General features: G+C 31.6%; 5 protein-coding genes across 9 annotated transcripts in view; 1 reads left to right on the forward strand and 4 right to left on the reverse strand.

Annotated features, from left to right (window-relative positions):
* Positions 1,540-5,206, reverse strand: LOC109363161. 2 transcript variants are annotated; one of them, XM_019609304.1, is made up of 5 exons: positions 4,887-5,206; positions 4,157-4,329; positions 3,806-3,875; positions 2,027-2,099; positions 1,540-1,930 (listed from the first exon to the last, which is right to left on the reverse strand). In XM_019609304.1, the coding sequence occupies exons 1-5, from the start codon at positions 5,077-5,079 to the stop codon at positions 1,819-1,821; spliced, it is 621 nt and encodes a 206-aa protein (XP_019464849.1). In that variant the 5' UTR covers positions 5,080-5,206; the 3' UTR covers positions 1,540-1,818. The 2 variants fall into 2 exon arrangements, with proteins under 2 accessions (XP_019464849.1, XP_019464850.1); XM_019609305.1 differs by having other exon boundaries at positions 4,157-4,326; positions 4,887-5,202.
* On the reverse strand, positions 6,100-8,480 carry LOC109363488 (cytochrome P450 84A1-like). The gene is made up of 2 exons (XM_019609753.1): positions 7,551-8,480; positions 6,100-6,729 (listed from the first exon to the last, which is right to left on the reverse strand). Exons 1-2 carry the CDS (start codon positions 8,478-8,480, stop codon positions 6,100-6,102), a joined length of 1,560 nt encoding a protein of 519 aa, XP_019465298.1.
* On the reverse strand, positions 10,490-11,676 carry LOC109363489 (GATA transcription factor 7-like). Its single transcript, XM_019609754.1, has 2 exons — positions 11,377-11,676; positions 10,490-11,106 (listed from the first exon to the last, which is right to left on the reverse strand). The coding sequence occupies exons 1-2, from the start codon at positions 11,674-11,676 to the stop codon at positions 10,525-10,527; spliced, it is 882 nt and encodes a 293-aa protein (XP_019465299.1). The 3' UTR covers positions 10,490-10,524.
* LOC109325985 (SH3 domain-containing protein 2-like) lies at positions 16,267-19,865 on the forward strand. Of its 2 annotated transcripts, none has more exons than XM_019558635.1 (10): positions 16,267-16,404; positions 16,783-16,905; positions 17,150-17,219; positions 17,316-17,467; positions 17,806-17,907; positions 18,266-18,466; positions 18,559-18,621; positions 18,755-18,907; positions 19,012-19,098; positions 19,591-19,865. In XM_019558635.1, exons 1-10 carry the CDS (start codon positions 16,345-16,347, stop codon positions 19,705-19,707), a joined length of 1,128 nt encoding a protein of 375 aa, XP_019414180.1. In that variant the 5' UTR covers positions 16,267-16,344; the 3' UTR covers positions 19,708-19,865. The 2 variants fall into 2 exon arrangements, with proteins under 2 accessions (XP_019414180.1, XP_019414182.1); XM_019558637.1 differs by having other exon boundaries at positions 19,012-19,086.
* LOC109325850 (squalene synthase-like) overlaps positions 20,732-22,735 on the reverse strand; it is a 6,502-nt gene continuing 4,498 nt past the window's right edge. The window contains exons 10-14 of one of the 3 annotated variants that reach the window (XM_019558447.1): positions 21,643-21,731; positions 21,234-21,325; positions 21,116-21,155; positions 20,964-21,034; positions 20,732-20,848 (exon numbers count right to left, since the gene is read on the reverse strand). In XM_019558447.1, coding sequence (XP_019413992.1) covers positions 20,969-21,034; positions 21,116-21,155; positions 21,234-21,325; positions 21,643-21,731 — 287 coding nt within the window. In that variant the 3' untranslated portion in view covers positions 20,732-20,848; positions 20,964-20,968. Of the gene's footprint in view, positions 21,035-21,115; positions 21,156-21,233; positions 21,326-21,642; positions 21,732-22,735 lie in introns of all 3 variants that reach the window. The other 2 variants (XM_019558446.1, XM_019558445.1) reach the window with 2 other exon arrangements.

Below are 22,735 nucleotides of genomic sequence, written 5' to 3' on the forward strand. Positions count from 1 at the left end.
TTATTTTTTTTCCTTTGTGGGACTGTAGTGACAAATGTGTAACATGCATCAAGAAGGGTACAAGTTAGAGATGTTTGTATAGTAAGGAAAACAAGTGTGAGGTTATAATTTGGCTAGGTGATGAACTCATTTGTCTGCTTCTGAATGATTTATGGTTGTGGTTTAATCAAAGGATGTTTTGAGATTGGGGTCTCCATAATCATGTAATGTCATTGAGCTGTTTATGCTTGCACTTACTCTTGAAATTGAGAAGATACATAATATTTTCCTGCTTCCACTTGTCTAAACTTTGAAGAAGAAAAAAACAACCCTCTCTGATAAATACAAAGTGTTAAGATCTTCAAAATATTGGTTTGTAGTAGAATTAATACCTTTTTTCTCCTATTACTTGGAACACTTAAAAATCAAAATAAGACACTGATGATATTTTACTTATATTTATTTGACATACTCATTCCAACTTTATATAGAATGTGACAGATTCAAAATACTTGCATCAGATTCAAAAAACTTTCATCTACTTGATTACATTTCCAGAAATTATTCAAAAAGAACACATTTATTCAAAAAGTAAAAATGTTGAACACATGTTACCTCTCAACAATATAGTTTTCAGAATTTGATTACATTTTTATTAGGAGAGGTACATCTATCGGGAAAGGACAAAAGACTTTATTAAAGATGATATATAAAAGACATTTGTGATTTTAGTTTTTTTATATTTCCAATAAAACTTTGGTTAAATTGGTGTGTTTGGTAAAATAATGGTGCTGAAAAAAGATATTTAAAAGACCCTTTTATTGGGAAAAAGTGATTTCCAGAAACTGAAATTTTCAAGTTTTTAAAAGAAGATTCCAAATTATTTTGAAATCAGACTCCTTTTATCTCTCACAATTTAATTACCAAAGAAATATCGCGCATTGAATAGATTTAGCTTATAGTAAGTTTATGGTTTATATTTTGAAATCAAACATATACACATGTGCTGTGTTTGATTTTTTCACAATTCAACTGGAAAAATATTTTAAAATAACCTTTCGACTATCATACATAAACTATCGGAGAATATAGCTTTTTATTCATGATTTCAATTAGTGAAATAATCTTAATTTTGCAGCTACCTCAAAAGCATGCATAATGACTACTACCAAAGCGTTTGAGCTCATTGGGTGGCATCATGTCTCCAAATTCAGGATCACTCCATGCTAGCATTGTGGTCGTGAAAGCCATCGGAAACCGAATTTGATGTTTTACTGGCATGGTAGGCTCGTCGTAGCTGCAAGTTCCACCCACTCGCTGTCCCTCGAAGAAAAGAAAAGCCTTCGACAAACCGTCGTAGCAGCTACCAGAACCAATAAAGAAGGGAAGAAACATGGAAACATGTTACAATTTGGAAAGCTTCATTTGGGTTTGTGTCACTGTTCTAGAGAGAATGAAAGATGGAAGAGAGGTGAATAGTTATTATATTCTCAACAAGATAAGATAGAATTGCACCCAGCATACCACAAATTTGCAAGACACAGCAAAGGCACATTAACATAAAGGCAAATGAATGAATAGCTTATCCACCCCTTTTGCTAATCCATTAAGAAGAAAAATTGTTACAACAAAACCACATGTATTTTTCATGTCTGCATTAGGAAACACGTCTACATTGGGATGATGGTTATGCAATTTTATTCATGTAAATAATTGTTAAATATACATTTGAAGTACCAGTAATTGTTCCAACCCAAATAATAAATTAGCCTCCAGAAAGCAAAATGGCCAATGTTTGAAACTCAAGTTATGTTGGACAGAAACTACAACCATCAAGCTTCACTTGGGTCGCCTATAAAGAATGTCATCGAGGGTCTCTTTCACATAGTTACCCACTCTGCTCAAGTTTCTGACGACACCAGATGCAACTAGGCTTGCATTTCTTTGAAACCTGCATATTCAGGAGTTAGTAATTTCAGACTACACCACTAACATTTGTGTTTCTAGTACAGGAGTTAAATCATCTATGCAGAAAACATTAGCTTGCCTGTTAAGGAATTCTTCTGGTGTAGTACCGGGAGGTTTGTATCTTCGTGGTTGAGGAGTTGCATGTTCATGTTCTGGAAGAGCAACAACCAGGAAATTAAAAGGGGCGTTAAGAAAGAAGTACAAGTATCAATATAAAGAAGAAACAATCCACCACAAAATATAATCTCCATCACAATAACAGCCTGAACTAACCAAGCAATTAATCAGAAAACATGACACATCAACATTTTTAATATAAAATAATGGTTTGGTATGGAAATTTTCATCGATTTAATGCAAAAATGATGACATGGGAGTTTTATTGGCTTTGCAGAACTTTTATAGACTAATATGTACAAGAATCTCCCCTAACTACTTAGAATGAGGTATACAGGAAGAAATACATATTATAGAAGAAAGAATTGTGATATACAGATTGTGCTCCAAGTGATACCTTCATGCTGATATCACTTGCCCCATTGTGGAAAATCTTTGATGCATCATTACCAATTAACAAATAATATCCTCAAGTAAGAGAATGCTTTCAAAAGATGGCAAAACGAATTAATATTCACAAGAAAAAAGGCTCACTTCAATTTTGTTTTAAATATGGTTTAGATACTTCAGGATTTCTTGCTATTATATATAAGCTGTTTAGCACAAAAAATAACAGGCAGGAACTTGAGAATATTTGAAACACACGCTGCAGCTAAGATGTCCTAATGCTTCAATTTTAGTCAATCTCAAATTGTGACGCAAAGCTACTAACCTCAAAAAATGCTATAGTGGGGTGACCATTTTACCAAAGATACAGATGTAGTAAAAATAATTTACTAATCATTAATACTCAAGATTTATAATTTACAGGCACAATTATCATTAACGAGAAGCATAACTAACAGTAATCACTTAGTAATAACAAAAACATATCAATACAGAGGTGAATGTGGCCAGCGAAGGCTGAAACAAAAGCTGAAAGAACAAGATGCCACAAAAGTTGTGGGATGCTAGGAAGTTGCCAAAACAGAGTGCAGACAGTGTGATGGATTGTCTGCTATGAATTTGGTGAAATGGGGGTGGGCATGGCTGGGATAAAACCAAAACGAAGAGGCTGCAAAAAAACTCTCTCTGTGCTATTGGTTTATACAATGTACAATAAAGACCGTCAAGGTAAAAAAGTTGAAAGTAAGGTGGGTCTGTGCTAAGGCTTTGGTGTGATGAAGAAGGTCTCAATGGGAGAGGCAGTTCATGTAATGGTAAAATCAAGATATACGAAGTTTAAGTGAGGGTAAACAACACATTGAGAGGTCAAAATAGAGATTTATTGGGTTAAAGAGGGAAAATAGAATTTTGACGAGATAAAGTGAGGATAAAGTAGTATGAGAAAGGAGGGATACAAAAAAATATGAGAAAAAACCTATTTCTAGAATTCACATGAAGATAGTGACCACAACAAGGAAATGCTCTGCAATGCAAAGCGCATCATGAGCAGGAAGCATAATGCTCATGATGGCACGATAGTGCCGATATCGAACATAATGATTACAGAGACTGCTTCTATGGCTTTGCATGAATAAAATTCTAGCGTAAAATATCTCAAGTTTTTGTAAGAATTATCACAGAGATGCAGACCAAAGAGAAACACAAAGCAATTATCAACAGCTCCAGGAACTGAAAGAATTATCCAATGTGCCAAGGTTTTAAAATCAACCATTGTGCTTTTTATAAGAAGAGTGATTCAAAAAGAAGGAAATAACCTAGGAGCTCTAAATAAAAGAAAAACCAAGAAACTTAATACCTTCAGTTTTACGAGCATGAGCAGGAACATGACCAACAGGCGAAGTTGATTGCTTCTCCTCTAACACCACCTGAAAGGTGTGTTAATAATAGTGTCAGAAGCTAAAACCACAACTACCACATTTTCTTGGAAGACAACTGAACCAACTCCCTCCCATGCCCACACTCATTGTTTTTAATCTGTAATGGCCTAACAAATTTTTTGTTTGGTCGCTATCATAAATTGATGTTTGTTCCACGGTATATACAACTCTAAATTACACAAAACATATCCCGAGAAACCCAAGGAGAAGAATAAATCTAGTTTGCATATACATAAACTAAGAGAGAAAGCAGGTTGAGATATAAAAACCTCAAGACCGACACAAAAGGGCAATTTTGCTGTTTTATCCTTTGAGTCAGCCGAAGAATCTTTGTTGTCTAAGTATACAGAGTATCCAATACAGGCATACTTGAAATTTGTAAGTGTGCGGCCCTCTTTTGAAGCTTCCAGCTCAGTTTCTCCCACGACATAAGGAGGTACTGCTTAAATGCATAAGAACATCAAAACAAAAGGTGTAAAAAATACTTGGTACAAAAAATTCAATGCTTAAGGCTATTATACTCCTTCAATATTCCTTCGTAGAGTGCAGACTCAGGAGTATATACAGAAAATTCAAAAGAAAAGAACCTAGATATTAAAACTGATGTGCACTTCAATTCCATTACAACACTTATATGAACAAATCCACAATCCAATTGATTTTTCAATTAATTCCAAACCACAGCACTATATATATTATAAAGGATAAATAATTTATGTGACCATCACTGACACGAATTAATAGCTAAACCACACCCAAATATTAACTATCAAAAAATGGTATAAAGCATTCCCTCAGATTAAAAGGAAATGACCGTAGCTTACAAAACGGAATCAAAAAAATACGATCGTGGAAGTATTGCAAATAATAACATTTCCTTATCTCATAAAACAATATAACATAGTAAAATAACAACAAAGATTAAAACTTTGACCCACAATTTCATTCCAAACATCTTTCGATTTTAACGAGCAAATAAACAGAGGCAAAGAGAAATACCTTGAGGGAGCGTTCTGGAGAAACCAACGCATGTTGGGTTTTTAGATTTGGCCTTATGAACAGACGAGTAATATGCGCAGCCCTTACATGATTTTCCTTTGGATCCTCCTTTATTGGAATTAGGGTTTGTGTTTGGATTTTGAGGGTGACAATCTCCACCACCTGATTCTGCTTCGTCTTTTGGTAAATCCATCAAATTATTGTCAAACAATGAAAACTTGTTTCACTTCTTCCTATGTTTTCATATATCTTTCATCAATAATCAATAATCAATAAACGACACCATCGAATGTGTTTTGGGTCTGAGCTTTTAGTTTTCTCTAGCGATATTGGATCTGATCCAAAATGAAATTTTACCCATAAACTGTCACGGGCTTTAATATTAATAAAATATAAAAAATACCCTCATCACCTTTTTACTTTTATTTACTATGGAGCCTTTTTTCACTCACTAGCTTAAGTTACTAACTTTTTCAATCCCCATTTACTAATAATAAATTTTATTTCCACTATTTTTCCGTGAAAAATGATAACTCAGTGCACAAGTTTTCCAAAATTTTCAGCTTATGTCAAAAAAATGGTCGTGGAAATGAAAATTTAACAAGAAATATCGAATGTGTTGCGTATGTATTTAATTATTTTTAATATTTGGTTTTGATTATAAGGTTATCATGTCATATGATATGTCCACTCATCTCTTACCTAAGATGATATGTCTTGGTTTATTATAGTTTTATAATGATTTATCTAATTATATGAACCAGAATATCTCCACATTTGATATTTTAAAATGAAGCAAATGGAGATTATATGTGTGGCATGTGAATGGACAAAATTGTCTAGTAAAAAAAATTAAAGATTTTTCAAGTGATATAAGATTTTAAGATATTGCATTATTTTATTTTCCTTTCCTAGCTGCTTTAAATGTAAATTATTAGACATAAAATTATTCAAAGTTCCAGCATATCATAAATAAAAAACGTTGTATTATAATAAAATATTTAAATCAATTTCATACCGTAGATCTACCTTTTTTAATAATTAGTAAAAAAAAATACTTTTACACTAAACCTTTAAACTCGCACAATGCCACATAATAATACTAATTCATATTATATAGACGAAATTCAATATCACAAATCATTCACAAGAGTTATGCGATGTTTATTTTTGTGGTATATTATTACACATGAGTTTATTGAAATGAAATCCTCTAAGAATCATAAAGGGGACAATTCAATCGATAACTAGGTACAGCAACAAGTTGAACAGCCCTTGGAGCAGTAAGACCAAACATATCATTCATATCAAGCTCACTATGTTTCATTCCATTTGGTAATTCCCAATTAAAACAATGAAGCAAATGAGCCACACTCAGCTCAACAGCATATAATCCAAGTTGCATTCCTGGGCATGATCTTCGACCTGACCCAAATGGAATGAACTCAAAATCATTTCCTTTGAAATCTGGCATTCCATTTTTCAAGAACCTTGAAGGGTTGAATGTATCAGGGTCATCCCACGCGCTTTTGTCGCGACCAATAGCCCACGCGTTTATCCAAACACGTGTTCCTTTTGGGATGGAGTAACCGGTTACTACAGTGTCTTCTGCGGTCTCGTGAAGAAAGAGTGGAATTGCTGGGTGAAGCCGCAATGTTTCTTTTACTACGCATTTCAAATAAGTTAATTTGTTTAGATCTGATTCGTTGAATCTTCGGTCTAAGCCCACAACGTCTTTGAGTTCTTGTTGGGCTTTTAAGAGATCTGATGGGCTTTTCATGAGCTCTGCCATTATCCATTCTATCACTGATGCCACCGTTTCAGTACCACCAAACATCACATCCTGCCATTACAAATTTATAATTTTCTTAATTATCTTATTCTAATTTCCAACTCCAAAAATACAATAACCATCTCAATAATAACAAATGCAATCCGAATATGATATGCAATTGATGAGAACAAAATAATGGTGTATTGTATTTAAAGATTTCTAAATATAGCTGATATCTCAAAGTAATAAAGAGAAACTTATTAGTCAAAGCAATAAAGAGAATTTTCCAGCTGAAATCAGGAAATAATATGAAAAGTATAACGAGGCTGGTACATTTAATATTTAGGATATAATATATATACAATGAAGGTAAATGTTTTTTACAATGTCACTGAATCATGTATTATTGATTTCTTAATTTTCATTGACTATTAAGCAAAAATAATACAAATAAATAGTGAATGATATGTTGACAGATTAAAAAACTTTACACTATCAATGTATATATTTTAAAGTCTAATATTTATATATTGGCTAGCGAGTTTTTCATACTGTTATGATATAATCTACAATATATATATATATCAAATTATATAATATTTTATATTTAGATGATTGAGATTATTTAATTTATTAGAAAATTTGTTTGCTCGTAGAAAGTGAGACGACAACTTTATACAGATAGAAAATGGCATAACATATGTAATCATTTTCTATGTTTATGACATTACAAATTTTACTATTCATTTATAAAATTCAACGTGAGAAGGAAATAAAATATTGATATTTGATATTTCCTTAGGGAATTTCTTTTTGGCATTAAGCTAATATTATGTTTTACTAAAACGATATCGACCAAATAAAACAAAAATAAAATAGTAAGTACTTACCATAATAAGAGCCTTGATGTTATCTCTGGTAAGCTTGAGGGTCGATTGTGAATTATCTGAATGATTAATATCACCAATCTCACTTTCTTGAAGGAAATCCATAAGCTCATCAACCATATCTTTATCTAATTCATTTTCCTCCTTATTCATCTTGTTATTCCTCTTTGCCACGTGTTCATCAATGATCTTATCAATAAAAACATCAAGTGCTTTTCTTGCATTGGCCATTCTTTGGTTAAACTCTCCTACATGAAACCAACCTAACCATGGAATAAAATCAGCAATGTTGAAAGCTCCAAACAGCTTAGAAAATTCTTGCAAAATTCCCATGAATTCCCCTTGTCCTTCTTTCAAGTTGGACCCAAATGCTGCCATGAATGTAATGTTCCTAGTTAGAGAAAAAACTAGTTTACCCAAGTTCACGGGTGAACCGGCATTTAAAGCCACGGTTCGAACCGTTTTTTCAACTTCATCACGTACCGAGGCCCATGACTCGGCCCGTTTGCGGCTGAATAACTTTATTACACAAATCTTACGCATCTGCCGCCAGAACGGGCCGTAGTTTGCGAATGCCATGTCGGCCCGGTTATATGTTAAGTAGGTTATTGCAATGTTTGCGGGCCTGTTTGAGAAAACATTGTCTTGGGCCTGGAGGACCTCACGGGCCATTTCAGGTGTTGATACCGCTACAATGTGGAGGCTACCCATTTGAAGGTGGCAAAGCCCACCGTATGTTTGGGCCAGTTGAGCGAGGCCACGGTGGGTGAGTTGGTCCATCATCAACATGTTTCCTATGATGGGTAGCCCTCTTGGGCCCGGTGGGTATGGGAGTTTTCTACGTAATGGAAGCATGAAAAGAATGAAAGTTAAGAGAGTGAGGAGAAGAAAAAGAATGGTTGAAGGTTGAAAATATTGCAAAAGGAACTCCATGAGTGTTGGTATTGTGAAAAAAAGATGTGTAACAGTGTAAAGTTGGAAGCATTTATAGATAAATGTTTTTTTGGGATTGGAGAGAGATTTGAGAACACAATCAGAGGCTTATGATTTTTTATTTAATTAACGTATACAGTTGCCTTCCAAGTAAACAAATATAAATAATAAATCCTATCAAATACATTGCCATATATGCTTCAAATTCGATATAAGTATTTTTTATCTTTACTTTTAAAATTTATTTTTCAATTAGTTATTAGTCAATTCGTTGCTCAAAACATCATAGATATTAACTTAGTCATTCAATAAAAATTAGTATCATATTAGTCATTAAATAATTAAATCTATCACTACGTTTTAGACATTATGCACGTGCGACCATCATATTAAGATTTAAGACCACTAGACTTGTGGTTATCAAAACAAATATTTAAATGAGAAAATGATATTTTTGTTCGTTTATATGTTTTATAAGGTTGTAACATGCATATTAAGTAATATAATTATTACGTCTATTTCCATTAAAGTTATGTAATCCTTTAGATTAGTTCACTTAATTATCTATAATAATTTCACTTATTATCTCTTGTTAATTAGATAAAAAAATTGTAAATAAAATCATTAATGATTAATTGATGTTCTAAATAGACAAATAGATAGGAATGAATCAAATTCTATAAAATAGTAAGAAATAAAAAGGTTAGGAATAAATCACTACCTCCGTAATAATAAACCAAAAGTATACTACCTCGGTAATAAACTAAAAAATTATACCAAAATGTAATAAACCACTTAAGCTTATTTGTGGAAATCTTAACACTTTAATATATGTACATGCTAATACTAGTAGTAAGAAGATAACTTTTTACTTTGTCAATAAATCACCAAATGGTTGTGATTTTATTTAAAAATCAATTATATTTGATACATTAATGGTAGATAACGTACGTAGTCACTTGGTTACCCTCATTTCTATACACTATGCTCAATTTTGTTTTGGTGCATGATTCCTAAATCGATAGTTGAAAAATAATACTCTTTGAGATATCGAGACCATAGGTGAGTTTTACTTTTATCAGTTTTATGTCTAGTGGATTATTGTTTGGTGAGATCCATAATTTACGAAATAAACTTAACTCAGATTACCATCCAAAATATCTTACTTCAATGTTGATCATGTTCTCCTACCCAAAAAATCTTGATCATGTTATTAGGTAGAAATAATTTATTTATGGAAGATCTTTTCTGTTATAACCAAGGGGGAGTCTTCATTTTCAATTAAAATAATAAAACGAACAAATTGATTATTTTACTCTCTGAAGTATATTAATGTTTGGAATAAAATATGTAAATATAGTGGAAGATTGAACACCAATCCTCTTTCTTTTTGTGGCAGACAGACCAATAAGGGCATGATAATGTGTCATAACTTTATCAATTGACTTGATTATTAATAATTAAAAATGATAGGAGACGAAATTAAAATACATAAAATGAAGGCACATGCTAAAAAATGATCGAAGCACAAAGTTGCATGCACGTCCTGTGCAGATAGAATTGGTGCTTTTCATTTGGATTGTTTTCTAATAAGTCCTACGATTCAATAATAGAGTTCTCAACCATCAGATGCACGACGATTATTAAAATAAAGGTTCGAATGAAAATCCTTCTTCCAACTCCATCAACTTTTAGTCATGCATGAAGTTTGTTTCCCAGAATTTTCTAGCAATTTTGGTCCGCAAGTCATGAAACTTTATTGAAAGAATAAAATTGTATAACTGAAATGTTTGAAGACAAAAATCACTCAACAAAATTTTGAGGACAAACTTTCAACATAAATAAATTGGAGGGAGCAAGATAAAATTGCGTTTGTCTAAAATAAATCAATTGCTCTAGGAAACTTTGATACAAATAGTCAATGCATTCCTAATGTCCATTATCACTAAAATCACGAACTATAGTAATAAAAAAACAAATTGGGTTCAGACCGGTTGGTTCACTACACATAACCTATTCGGCTATTTCCTACTCTCAAAATTCATCAACTTAGAACCATTTGAACCCGGTCCAAACCGGTCTCCGGACCATCCACCTCTTTCATGCGCCTCATCTCCAACACTTTACGATGGCGGTTGGAATGAATATCACTAGAGAAAGTGGGGCTGCAAGCCGGTCTATACTCCGGAAAAAGCCGACCGGACTTGAACCGAACCCCACAAGCGTTGCAAAGAGTTTTCGGCCCAAGTGGACCGGTCCTCCACTGTGGCGTCTCCTGCACCTTGCAATGATTGCAGCATTGCTGAAGCTGGTCACCACTGGTTTGTGTCTCAATCTTTTTCTTCTGCTTCTTCTTCGGTGGCTCGCAAGCTAACATGAGAGGGAGCGACTCAGAGAGCATGGAGTTAAAAAACCAGAGGCGATTGTTGGGCTTTCTAGACCTGGTGGTTCTAGGCTTTACGGGTACTACTGAGGGAAGTAACAGAGGTTTTGATAAGCCCGGTTCAGTTTTGGGTTTGGCCCAAGCCCGTGGTTGCTCTGAAGGAACATGATTCAAAAGAGATAGCTCCGACCGTGAATCGTCTACAAAGTGAGAAACCCATTCCAGTTCCACCAAATCATCATCCTATGAAGGAAAAAAAACCAAATAAATTATGACTTTCTTTTATTTATCACTTGTATCCTTACACTTGAGTCAATTCTGTCCGAGTCGGTAACATGCATCTGGGCTAACTTTCCCGGTACGTATGTCCGTCGATCATATCGAATTCGAGACCTTGGTTAAAGGGAATTAAGAAGCATGTAACACTTAACCCAACCCCGTTGTAAATAAAAAATGAAATTAATGAGATTATTTATTTATTATATGAAATAAAAAAATATTATGAAGGCTCACCGGAACGGGAAATTCAATGGCGAAAATGGAGTGAGAGCCACCAGTGACGGTGGAATTGGAGTTGCGATCATCTTCTCTGTAGTTCTGTGACTCTAAGGCGCTATCTTTTTCTTCGTTTTCTTCGTAGTTGCCATGAACTTCTTTTACGTTGGAGAAGTCAAGTAGGTCATCGATGGAGAAATCTTCAGGTGCAACAACGTTGTTGGCAACATTAAAGCACAAAATATCCTTGCAATGTGTTTGTTGGAAAATAAACTCCCTCTGCAAGCTTGTTGGTTTCAACGCTTTCGCAATTTCCATTCCTAGTTTTTAACACACAACACAAAATTACAAACACTGGTCCTAAATATTTATGTTTTCATAGCAAACATTAACGTTTCTCTCGTATTTAATATTTAGTTTTACCTGATAAATAAATGCAGTGAAGAAAGAGGCTTTGGAAATTGAAAGACAAGTTTGTGGGCAAAATAGTCGCTGATGTATTGGTTTATTTTTCTTTTGGCTTCTTATTTCTACCCCTTTCAATTTAAATATGCTAGTAGTGATTTTTCCTATATATATATAAAATCAATGTATTAGTACAAAAATTATACATAATTACTTTATTTTTCTATATTTATCTAAATTACTTTTATGAAAAAACATAATAATGAAATATGAATAATTAATAATATAATAATAAAATATAACATTATATTTTTTGTGAATACATTTTTTTTCTTTTCATACAATGAGAAGGTGATGCATTCATGCACCTAGTGGGAGACATTTGCTTTTGTGGTGGGGTTTCGTTGGAGACTTTTTTTCAATAAAAAAAATGTTCCAATAAGTATCTTTGTTTTTTTTATGGCTTTGTAATTTATTTTTTTAGAATATTCTCATTATCATATTTTCCTATCTTTCCATATTCATGTTATCCTACTTTTTGTACCACTTTATATATTATTAGTTTTAATTAGTTGAAAAAATTATTTAAATTAAAATAAAAATTATTAAATATTTTTCTGACCAATTATATCTTTTGACATATAGAGTAACATAAAGGAGTAAGACATAATTGTATTGATGACCAAATCATCAGTGCCGCTTAAATTTTAGCATGTATGTTTTATGTATGGTATTTAGACATTATACTATTAAATTGTTCTACTTCATTAAAAAAATTTAAACCAATGGTTTACTCAGCTTGACAGTCAACGGTTACCATTTTTCTAACATAATAAATTTCACTTAGTTCATCGGATTCTTCATTTCAAAATAAGCATTTAAAATAAGAAAACACGTCAATAAATACAACTATTCCATATTCTACCGTTTTAAAAATTGTATACATTAACAACATATCATTTATAATTATTATTTAATCATTATTAACATACCTAAGTAGATCACATAAATGATTGGTAAATGATTATGTATAAAATTTTAATATGAATAGTAAATATATTGTTTATTTAAAAGTGAATAGTAAATAATAGGTTAATAATAAATTATGCAATTTTTTATATTATTAAGGCATATACATTAAACTCTGAACTCAATACCTTTTCTTACGATTTTATAATTATATACAAAAAAACAAATGTAATTACAATTATTAAATGTTTGGGAGATCAATGCATGAGGTTGTAGCCACATTTTATGTCCTAAACTTTATACTACTTATTGTAATTATTATTTTTCATTGGTCAAAAAATAAAACATGAATTAAATATAGAATGAATTTCAATTTTTTGACCAATAAAAATGAAATAATACATAAAGTAATACAAAGTCTAAGATAAAAAATATGTTCCCTATAAGGTTAAACCATACGAGAGTAGGAGTACCCTTATCATGTGAGATAATTTATGAGAAGCATCATTTAAGATAGTGTTCTCCTTAATTTTTTATTGTTGCACATGCATAATATTTCTTTATCAATTGAATGCATTAATATTTTACTGAAATTAATATATTGAATTTTTTTTATGCTTTCTCATTTATGTTGTTTAATTTTAAAACTTACTTATTTAAAATAATATAGTAAATTGTTTATTTCAGATTCTAGTTATTCAATGTAATTTTTTAGTTTTCCTTACTTAAATTTGATTGATGGAAATGACTAATAATTTATTATTAGTTGAATATACTAATTTGCGATTATATTTCTATTTTGTGATAATTCTTGACATCTTCCCTGTATATATTAATCTGAAGATCTGTCTGTGCACCATATTTTGTTGGCATTGTATTTTACAGGATGAATTCACTGTTGCTAAAATTAATGAAGGTGGGTTATTTAAAAGTTACGATGAGAATTTCTATCCTATACATGTGTGACTTTGTAGAATAATATTTTTTTGTTATAACTAATAATATTTATTCACTATATGGATAAAGACTAATTTATTTATGGAGGTATGAAACAAGACCAAACGACCACTAGAATGCCCATGAGCTTCAATTATATATATATATATATATATATATATATATAGTGAGGTTTTACGACACTAATTCAACTTCGTTTGTAATCAATTGAACATCTGAAAAATTATAAAATAAAACTAATGGTATTGCATGCCCAATGCTTTAAGTGATACAAAGTTACCATTTTTGCACCCAATACTTTAAATAAAAGGCATGGTAGCCATAAAAGTTTGAAATTTCATAATAAATGAATAATCTATTCAAATACAATCTTTTAAAACATAAATAATCATGTGGGCTGCAATTGGTTTTTCGAAGAGTCCTATATGTAGATGATAATGAGTACTAGATCCATTGGTAATACTCATAATAAATTAGATATAGGTCCTTATTTTAGACCTGCGAATAGTTGAAACCAAATTTTTTGAAGGGGTCGAGTATAGGTAATGAGGTACTTAAACTAGTTGATACCCAAGTCTGCAATTCCTATATATATATATAATAACAACTAAACTTTTTTTCATCATAATTATTATGTTTTATTCTTTAGTAATGATGTTACATTTGTTAATCCATAATTATGAAATAAAATTACCTTGATATAGGGATGTGAGAGGTTTGATATGTTTTATTGTCTTATTTTAAATTATGTTGTAAAAATATTTATATTTAAATGACAATTTAAATTGTACACTTATACTTTAATTATATATATTTTATAATTTTTATTTTATTTTTTATTTTTATTGTATAAATAATACACATGAATATAAGAAACATATGCACATATGTATAAGTTTTTTCAACTTTTTAAAATATTTTCTGAATTTATAAGTACCCACGAATCGTACCCAATGACTCGTAAGTAGAAGATCTAACTGATACTTGCACAAATCTAAGGCGGGTCTGGGTCTCAAAATAGTCCCTAGTCCTACAAAACATATTAGGTATATTTTAAAATATATCATAATGTCAAAAATATTATTTACTTTTTATCTTTAAAACTAAGATTGTTTTTGTGGAATGAGCTTACTACAAGGCTGTTAATTTTGGGAGGGTTTTGATAAAAGGGTTATATGTTAATATGGGCTTCAGATCTTCTGACACAATCGAAGGTTTTTCAATATTATATATACATTAAAATATTGAATTAGAACACATGTAAGTATTAGAACTAATATTTATTTTCAAGAAATTACCGTTTATTATGCATCGTCGTCCGTGAACCTATTATTTAATTTAATAATTATGTAGATTAATATTATCATAAATTAAAATAAATAGACATACATTTTTTTTAAAACTCGAATGTATAAAGTTTATTATTAGTAAGAATATAGTTTATTTTACAAAGATAATAGAATTATGATATCTATACTATATACCAATATCTATCTGTCTATATCTATACTATATATAAAGCCAAAACTTGAAATAACTTCCTTCATGGTGTAATTTTCATTTCCTATATTGCCCTTAATATTATTTAATTTTTACAAAAAAAACTATATAATCCTAAGCAACTACCACCAATACATTAATTAATCACATATCTCACCTTTAATTAAACATTATCATAACCACCCAAAAAATATAATATAAAGTACACCGAACACAACAAATACATTTTAATTCAAAAAAATAAAATATATAAAAATTGAATATGTAGTATCACACAATGTTCGTCGGCAGGCACGAAGTGCCTGTACACACTAGTACTATATAAAGGAAAAACATGATGTAACTATTATTATGTTATAATTTTCATTTTTCTATTTTTTCCTTAATACTTTTTAATTTATACACAAAACCTTATAATTATATGTAATCATACCAACATATTAATCATTTCACCTTAATTTGACAATTAAAATAAAGACAAAGAAACATAATATAAAATGCACCCAATAAAAATAAAAATATAAAATATATTCAATATAAAAATTATTCTGCTTCACCAAAATAAAATATATAAAACTTAAATACTTGACATTAGAAAATAAAAATGTTGTGGCCATTCTAGTAAAGTATAAATATAAAATTTTAATACTGTTAAAGTGGGCAAGAAAAATATATTTCATTTAACTATTAATTCTCTTTATCGCAATATATATAAAATATTATTAGCTAGTCATGTTAAATATTTTTTCAGTTTTGAAGACATTAAATACTTGTATGTTTTTACTAGTTTTATTGACTAGAAAAGTAGTAGGATGATTTATAGGTTAATTTAATCATTTTTAATGTAATGTTTCGGGAAAAAAAATCCACGAGAATGTTTATTTAGAGTTTTGAAGTTTCTATATGGTCAATCTCTAGTTGTTTCAAAATTTTAATATTTTATGGTAAAATTTGTAATAATTATTTGAAATAAAAGTTCCAAAAAAATATTTAAATTTTAAACAATTTTGGAAAGATCCAAGGCCCAAATGGGATATACAAAGTGATATTGTAAATTCGAAAAACACCTTGGATCTGTATCTGATATAAACAATAAGAAAAGAAGAGTGTTAGTTATTTGGTGCGATTGAAAATTTGATCCAATTTCATTTGCGAATGGATGCAATCAGAAAACAAGCCTCCAAGCTTCGAGAACAAGTCGCTCGTCAACAACAGGTTCGTTCTCTCTTTCAAATTCTTTATTCAAATTCTATGATCAATTCTATATAAACTTGTAATTATCGTTATCATCAATATTAAACTGTAACTTTTGGATCTGATCGAATTTCGCACTTGCATTGCGTTAATCAATTAATAAAACTTTAAATCAAACTTGAATTTTAAGCTGCTATGTTAACAATATGCTTTCAATTCCGTTGCCGATTTCTAAATAATCGAGCCTTGTTTATTTCTGTACCGTTAATTGAGATGGTTAAGCTTTAATTCATTTATTGTTCTACTTTTTTTCCACTGTTTTCTGTAGTGTTCTTTAGTTTTTCTAGCTTCATCTATTAATTAAGGAGTTAATTGAAATTATGAAGTATTGCTATTTAGGCTGTTCTGAAACAATTTGGTGGTGGAGTATATGGAGGTTCAGATAATGTGGTTATCGATGATGTAGAACTTCATCTATATCAGAAACTTGAGAAACTTTACACATCAACACGTGCTGCAAAGGTTAGTTCGTTCTTCTACACAAATCCTTTATTTTCACCGTAAGTTACATGTTACACAGTACTGGTTCTAGCACGTGGTTCGTAGCGATTTGTCACTTTTGATGTTATTATTAGAAGACTTCTTTTATCACAAACCTGGTACACTAAATTTAGTACACACTGCGTATGATAAATGATTGAACTATATAACTATTTCACCTCAATTTATACCCCTGTCCCTCCTAATGGCATCATTGTGTTTTCAGCATTATCAAAGGGATATTGTCCGTGGTGTTGAAGGTTATATTGTTACCGGGTCCAAGCAAGTTGAAATTGGTAGGTAATGTTGGTGAATGAAGCTTTTGTAAAAGTTCATTGCAGTGAGATTGCAGAAAAAAATAGTTTTGAATTCCTGTATATCTTATTTCACAGGAACAAAGTTGTCAGAAGATAGCAGGAAATATGGTGCAGAAAATACATGTACCAGTGGCAATACATTGTCCAGAGCTGCACTAAGTTATGCACGGGCACGTGCTCAAATGGAGAAGGAGCGTGGAAACTTACTAAAAGCTCTGGGTACACAGGTATGGATATGTGTCAATAGGTATGTTGTGTCGTATATGTGTATGCATGTGTGGTTGGGTGTGGAGTATTATATATGAGTATGAGTTCATTGACATGTCCTATGAAATATGAATGAGTTTCTGATATTAAAATCTACTAAATCAAATGAAAAGGAATATGTAGAACCTGTATTAGTCCGATTTTGAATTGAACTCAAGCCACCCTCATATAATCATACATCATGTTCATCTATCTCACTCTGTTTATGATGCTGACTTATATTGTTGATTTATTCAGTCTGTGCTTGATAGCTCAGCCTAATAATTCTGTGACTGAAGTCTTGCTCAATGCTGATTAGGTTGCAGAGCCCTTAAGAGCAATGGTGGTGGGAGCTCCATTGGAAGATGCTCGGCATCTAGCCCAACGTTATGACCGAATGCGACAGGAAGCTGAAGCCCTGGTATTCTACAATTTATCTTTCAGTTGGTTTTTTAGAGCTTGCTTGGGCTTCCTTTTTCACTTTTGTACCTTTGTTTTTAGCTCTAACTTTAATTTTTTTTGGTACCTGCCTGTTTAATCAATAATTTTATTTTCCTACAAGTAACGCTATACAGTTAGATAAATAAAGGCTGACATAATTCAGCCAGAATTTTATGATATTTAAGGGCAGTTGTTGGATAACTAAGCATTAAGGAATATTTGTCTATCCAAGAGTTAAAAACAATGGCAACTCATTCTGGCAAAAAAATAGTGGCTGTCTAGTATTTTCTTTTTCCTATTTTGACTTGTAATTACTTTATCTTTTTTAACCTAGACAGGGTACCGAAGTTTCCAAACGTCAGGCGAAAGTAAGAGAAACACCAGGCAATGCTGATAATGCTATGAAATTAGAAGCAGCTGAAGCAAAGCTGCAAGATATGAAGAAAAACATGGGCGTGTTAGGGAAAGAAGCGGCTGCAGCATTGGCTGCTGTTGAAGCACAGCAACAGAGGTTAACCCTTCAGCGCCTTATAGCTACGGTATTGCAGTTTTGTCTATCATTCTGCAATTGTTTAATATAATGGAATATTGGACCGAGTTATAATCCCACACTCTATTTCTGTTTATGAAGGTTGAAGTGGAGCGTGCCTATCACCAGGTAGTCCTCCAGATACTTGATCAGCTTGAGGGAGAGGTAATCAACCACATCAGGTGGTCATTTTACCATTCTATCCACTATATAGCATTCAAATACGTCATCTGTCAGATATCTGGTTTCCTTTTGTTATAAACATATGATTATGTGCTATATGTCTATTTAATGATAGATGACGTCAGAACGACAACGAATTGAAGCCCCTCCTACTCCTAGTGTTGATAACAGCATGCCACCACCCCCGCCATATGAAGAAGTGAATGGTGTCTATGCTTCTCAGTCACATAATGGATCAACAGATAACATGGGTTACTTCTTAGGAGAGGTTAGTATGAGACTGGTTCTTGTACAAAGGGTTACACTTCAGATATTATTTACTGAAAAACATTTGACGACATTCTCGTATTTTTACGTTTACTCTTCTTACAGGTTTTATTTCCATACTCTGCTGTATCTGAAGTGGAGCTGAATCTATCAGTTGGTGATTATGTTGTTGTCCGAAAGGTTCATACTTTGGTGAATATTACTATATATCTAGTTTTCTTCCAACCAAATGACCCTGACTTTGTGTTACATCTGGGAAACTCTCTCTGGTTGCGGAGGGTGCTCTGATTTGGATTTCTTTATATTTTTAACCATTATTTCTCATAAGTAACAAATTAATATATTTTTCAAAACTGATACAGGAACAACTAGTTGAATTGGTTTTATAATATTATTTTGTAGTATTCATGCTCCTTTCCTATCAGCTTAGGCTTCAGACAGAATTAATAGCCTAATATGAAGTCAGAACATGCTTGATTAAGTTATGACTGATTCAAAATTGGTTGATTGTTTGGTCACCTGTTTATGAATCATGAAGTGGCTTGTATGCTAGTGCCAAGCTTAAGAGGGTGTTTGGTTAAGATTATTTATTAGATTTTTGAACCATGTGATTATCTGATAATCAGATTATTTTCTAATCTGAAACAAACAGATCCTTAATGTGGTTTGTTGTGGTTTTAACAGGTGACAAATAAGGGATGGGCCGAGGGTGAATGCAAAGGGAAAGCAGGTTGGTTTCCACTAAGTTACATTGAAAGAAGGGAGCATGTTCTTGCTAGCAAGGTGATTGAGGCGTTTTGATTTTTTTCCTAACGTGGGGATTTTGTATGTGCGTATACTTGGGTTTTGTAGTTAAGGTAAAAATTGATTTGTGATATAGATGCCAAACTTTTCGCTTGGGAATTGTAATTGTCAATTATATTAAATGTTAATGAAGATCTTTGTTATGTATAATTTAATTTCTCTCCAGTCGTTTTCTGCATAATTTGTTATGCGGTCGAAAGCATTTCCAGATTATTTTAGAAAGTGCCTTTTTAATTAAAAATCAGCTATGGTGTTTGCATGCTTGTTTGTTTGATTTTTTTTTTACTAAAAATGTTTTTATATGGAAAAAGTGAGACTCAGTTTTAGAGGTAATTTTACCAAATTATCCCAAAAATGTTTATACTCAATTTTATAATTTGAAGTTTAGACAAAGTGACAAACTGGACATTTGGTAAAACTTGGGGAAGTCGCCGCCGTTTGTAATTGTAAATAATAAGATATACTGAACGAATGAAAGGAGTCAGCAAATCAAACCTTTATGTGGGTATTGAATATGTTTACATTCAATAATTGTTTTACGCTGTATTGTTAATTTTATCTGGGAGAATGGGATAATGAATTGTTTTTATTTAGTACTTGCTTTATGTGAATATTTGGAGGAGTTTTTACTTTTTAGAGGAATATAACATTACTCATTCACTATTTTTTTTTCATTTATAAAATTCATTTGCATCAATAAAAATGTGTTCATCTTTTCAAAAACAATCTGTTAATCGAATTTTGATAGAAAATTAAACATACCCTACTTGTAAATTACATTGTGTCATTAGAAAAGTTTTTATTTTGGTATCACGGTCAGCAAATCAATCATCTGATACATTTTTACTACTACTTGTACCCATAAAAAATCACGATTGTCTACATCATTCAAGTACTGAATTTTCGAGCACTCGTGATGATTTCAGTAATTTCCTGAATGATTTTTACATCCACCGCTTTATTCCAATTTTAAACGTGTATATGATTAACAATCATTATAATGATAATATCATGGGGGGAAATAATATTAGACTATACTTTTACAATTACAACACCCATAGACCATAGTCAAACACAGACGCCACAATATTGGTTACAAGCATGTAACTTCAAATAGGGTTTTCGTTGCTATCCATACTTGGAAAAGCAAGAAACTAGTTACTACAAAAAAAGGATTGACCAACTTTATCAGAAATGATAATTGAGGTTAATTTCTTACAAATTCTACAACACATGTAACTAACAGAACTTACACTAGTTATTTTTGGTGATTAGCAGAGAGATAAGCAAAGATGATGGAGACTATGATGACCAGTATGATAATCTGCATGGATACTTTAAATCATTTTTCGTTTAAGAAATGTAGGATCAGCTTATGTTAAAAAAGAAAAAGCAAAAAACTTACAATGGTTGAACCATTTTCATTATTTAGTATGTAAGATTTCCTGCTTAAATCAATGAAAGCTTTGTTAGTTAGCAAATTGTAGAAATATATTTTTGAAGCTACTTAGATATGTACATACCTTTTACTAAGGAGACCAGATTCTCTGCAGGTTTTCTGTATAGCTTCTAGCCTAGTCAATGTTTTTGTTGCATTGGGGTCATTTTTGCCAACCTACAATGGAAATGAGTGAATCTTTTTAGTTGGAAAAGGCTAGTGTTAAAAGGATTCCCTTGATACTGAAAACAACTTCGCAACAAAATTTGCATTTTTAAAATTCAGGATACTCAAAAACCATTCTTTACTTTAGGGTTTAAGGAATGAAGAATGAGAAATAAGAGTTGTCTACTGTTTTTATGGGAAAATGATTATACACACACAACCAGGAAAATTTTGTATGTGTGTGTGTAAAGTCATTGATAGACAAAAGGTCAGAAGACCGAGATTTAATTATCATAGGCTTTGAGAAAACTGTGATGAATGCTTCATACCTTGGACTCTAACATAGAAGCAAAATCAAAGAAAGCACCATAGACATCAGCCATAGTCTTTGTTCGGTCAATCACTTTGGCAGTTAAACCTATAAACCATAACCAACATGAAGAAATAGCTAGTTTAACAATATAAAGAAAAGGTAAAACACTTGGTAAGAGTGGGTAAAGAAAACCAACAGCAACATGTTGGCCATTTAATTCTCAGAGAAAACAAACTCGTGAAATGAAATGGGAGGAAAGGAAACACTACAAATGCCTAAACTGCCTTATATACACATATATCTAAGTTATACTATTACCAGTTCACTTTTGCTGATCAAAAGAAAAATTACCAGTTCACTTCAAAACTATGAGTATCCATTAAGAAAGTGCAGCTCCTATATTCTTACAAACTCAAAATATAGGCCTCTCTTTCCAAGTTACAAAGCATCTAATCCTCACATTAGAATTACTTTTCAACATTGTTATAGGAATCATACAATTTGGTTCACCTAGAGAGTCAAAGTAGTGGTTTTTTTACTGCAAAGAATATCAAGACCAGTGATTGAAACTCACTCAATTCAGAATCCATAATTTCCAACTAGGGCACGATGAGTTTGAATCATGCGCACCTGACTGAAAAAATTGCGTGCAATTTTGTTCCTTATGTTAGCCTTTTCATTTACTTTGATGACTGTGGTCTCCTAACTGTAAGCATACGAATATTTGACTTCAATCTTCATTTCCTTATGATTTTAGGTACATGGTGCGATATTTTGCTGAGTGTTGATTTGAGACTTTGTAAATGATTTGAACATGTTTTATCATGCAGAAGATTAATTTGTCTTTTTAAATATTTAATGGTGAATCTTGCAATGCACGATTTGGAAATATGGGCTTCCACTGCTAAACCAACATCCAGAAGAGGAGAATGCAACAGGTCTTGTATAATAGTTGCAAAGTGTTTGGTTTGAGTATTTGAAAACCCAAGATACAATTTAGCAAGCATATTGCAGTAAATTCCATAACAAATGGACTCCAAGATTAATTCTGCATAAGGTAACGTGGAATACAAATTACAGTGGTCCACTATTCATAGGACTTCAACCGC

Source organism: Lupinus angustifolius, chromosome LG13 (assembly GCF_001865875.1).
Source record: "Lupinus angustifolius cultivar Tanjil chromosome LG13, LupAngTanjil_v1.0, whole genome shotgun sequence".
NCBI classification, from domain to species: Eukaryota; Viridiplantae; Streptophyta; class Magnoliopsida; order Fabales; family Fabaceae; genus Lupinus; species Lupinus angustifolius.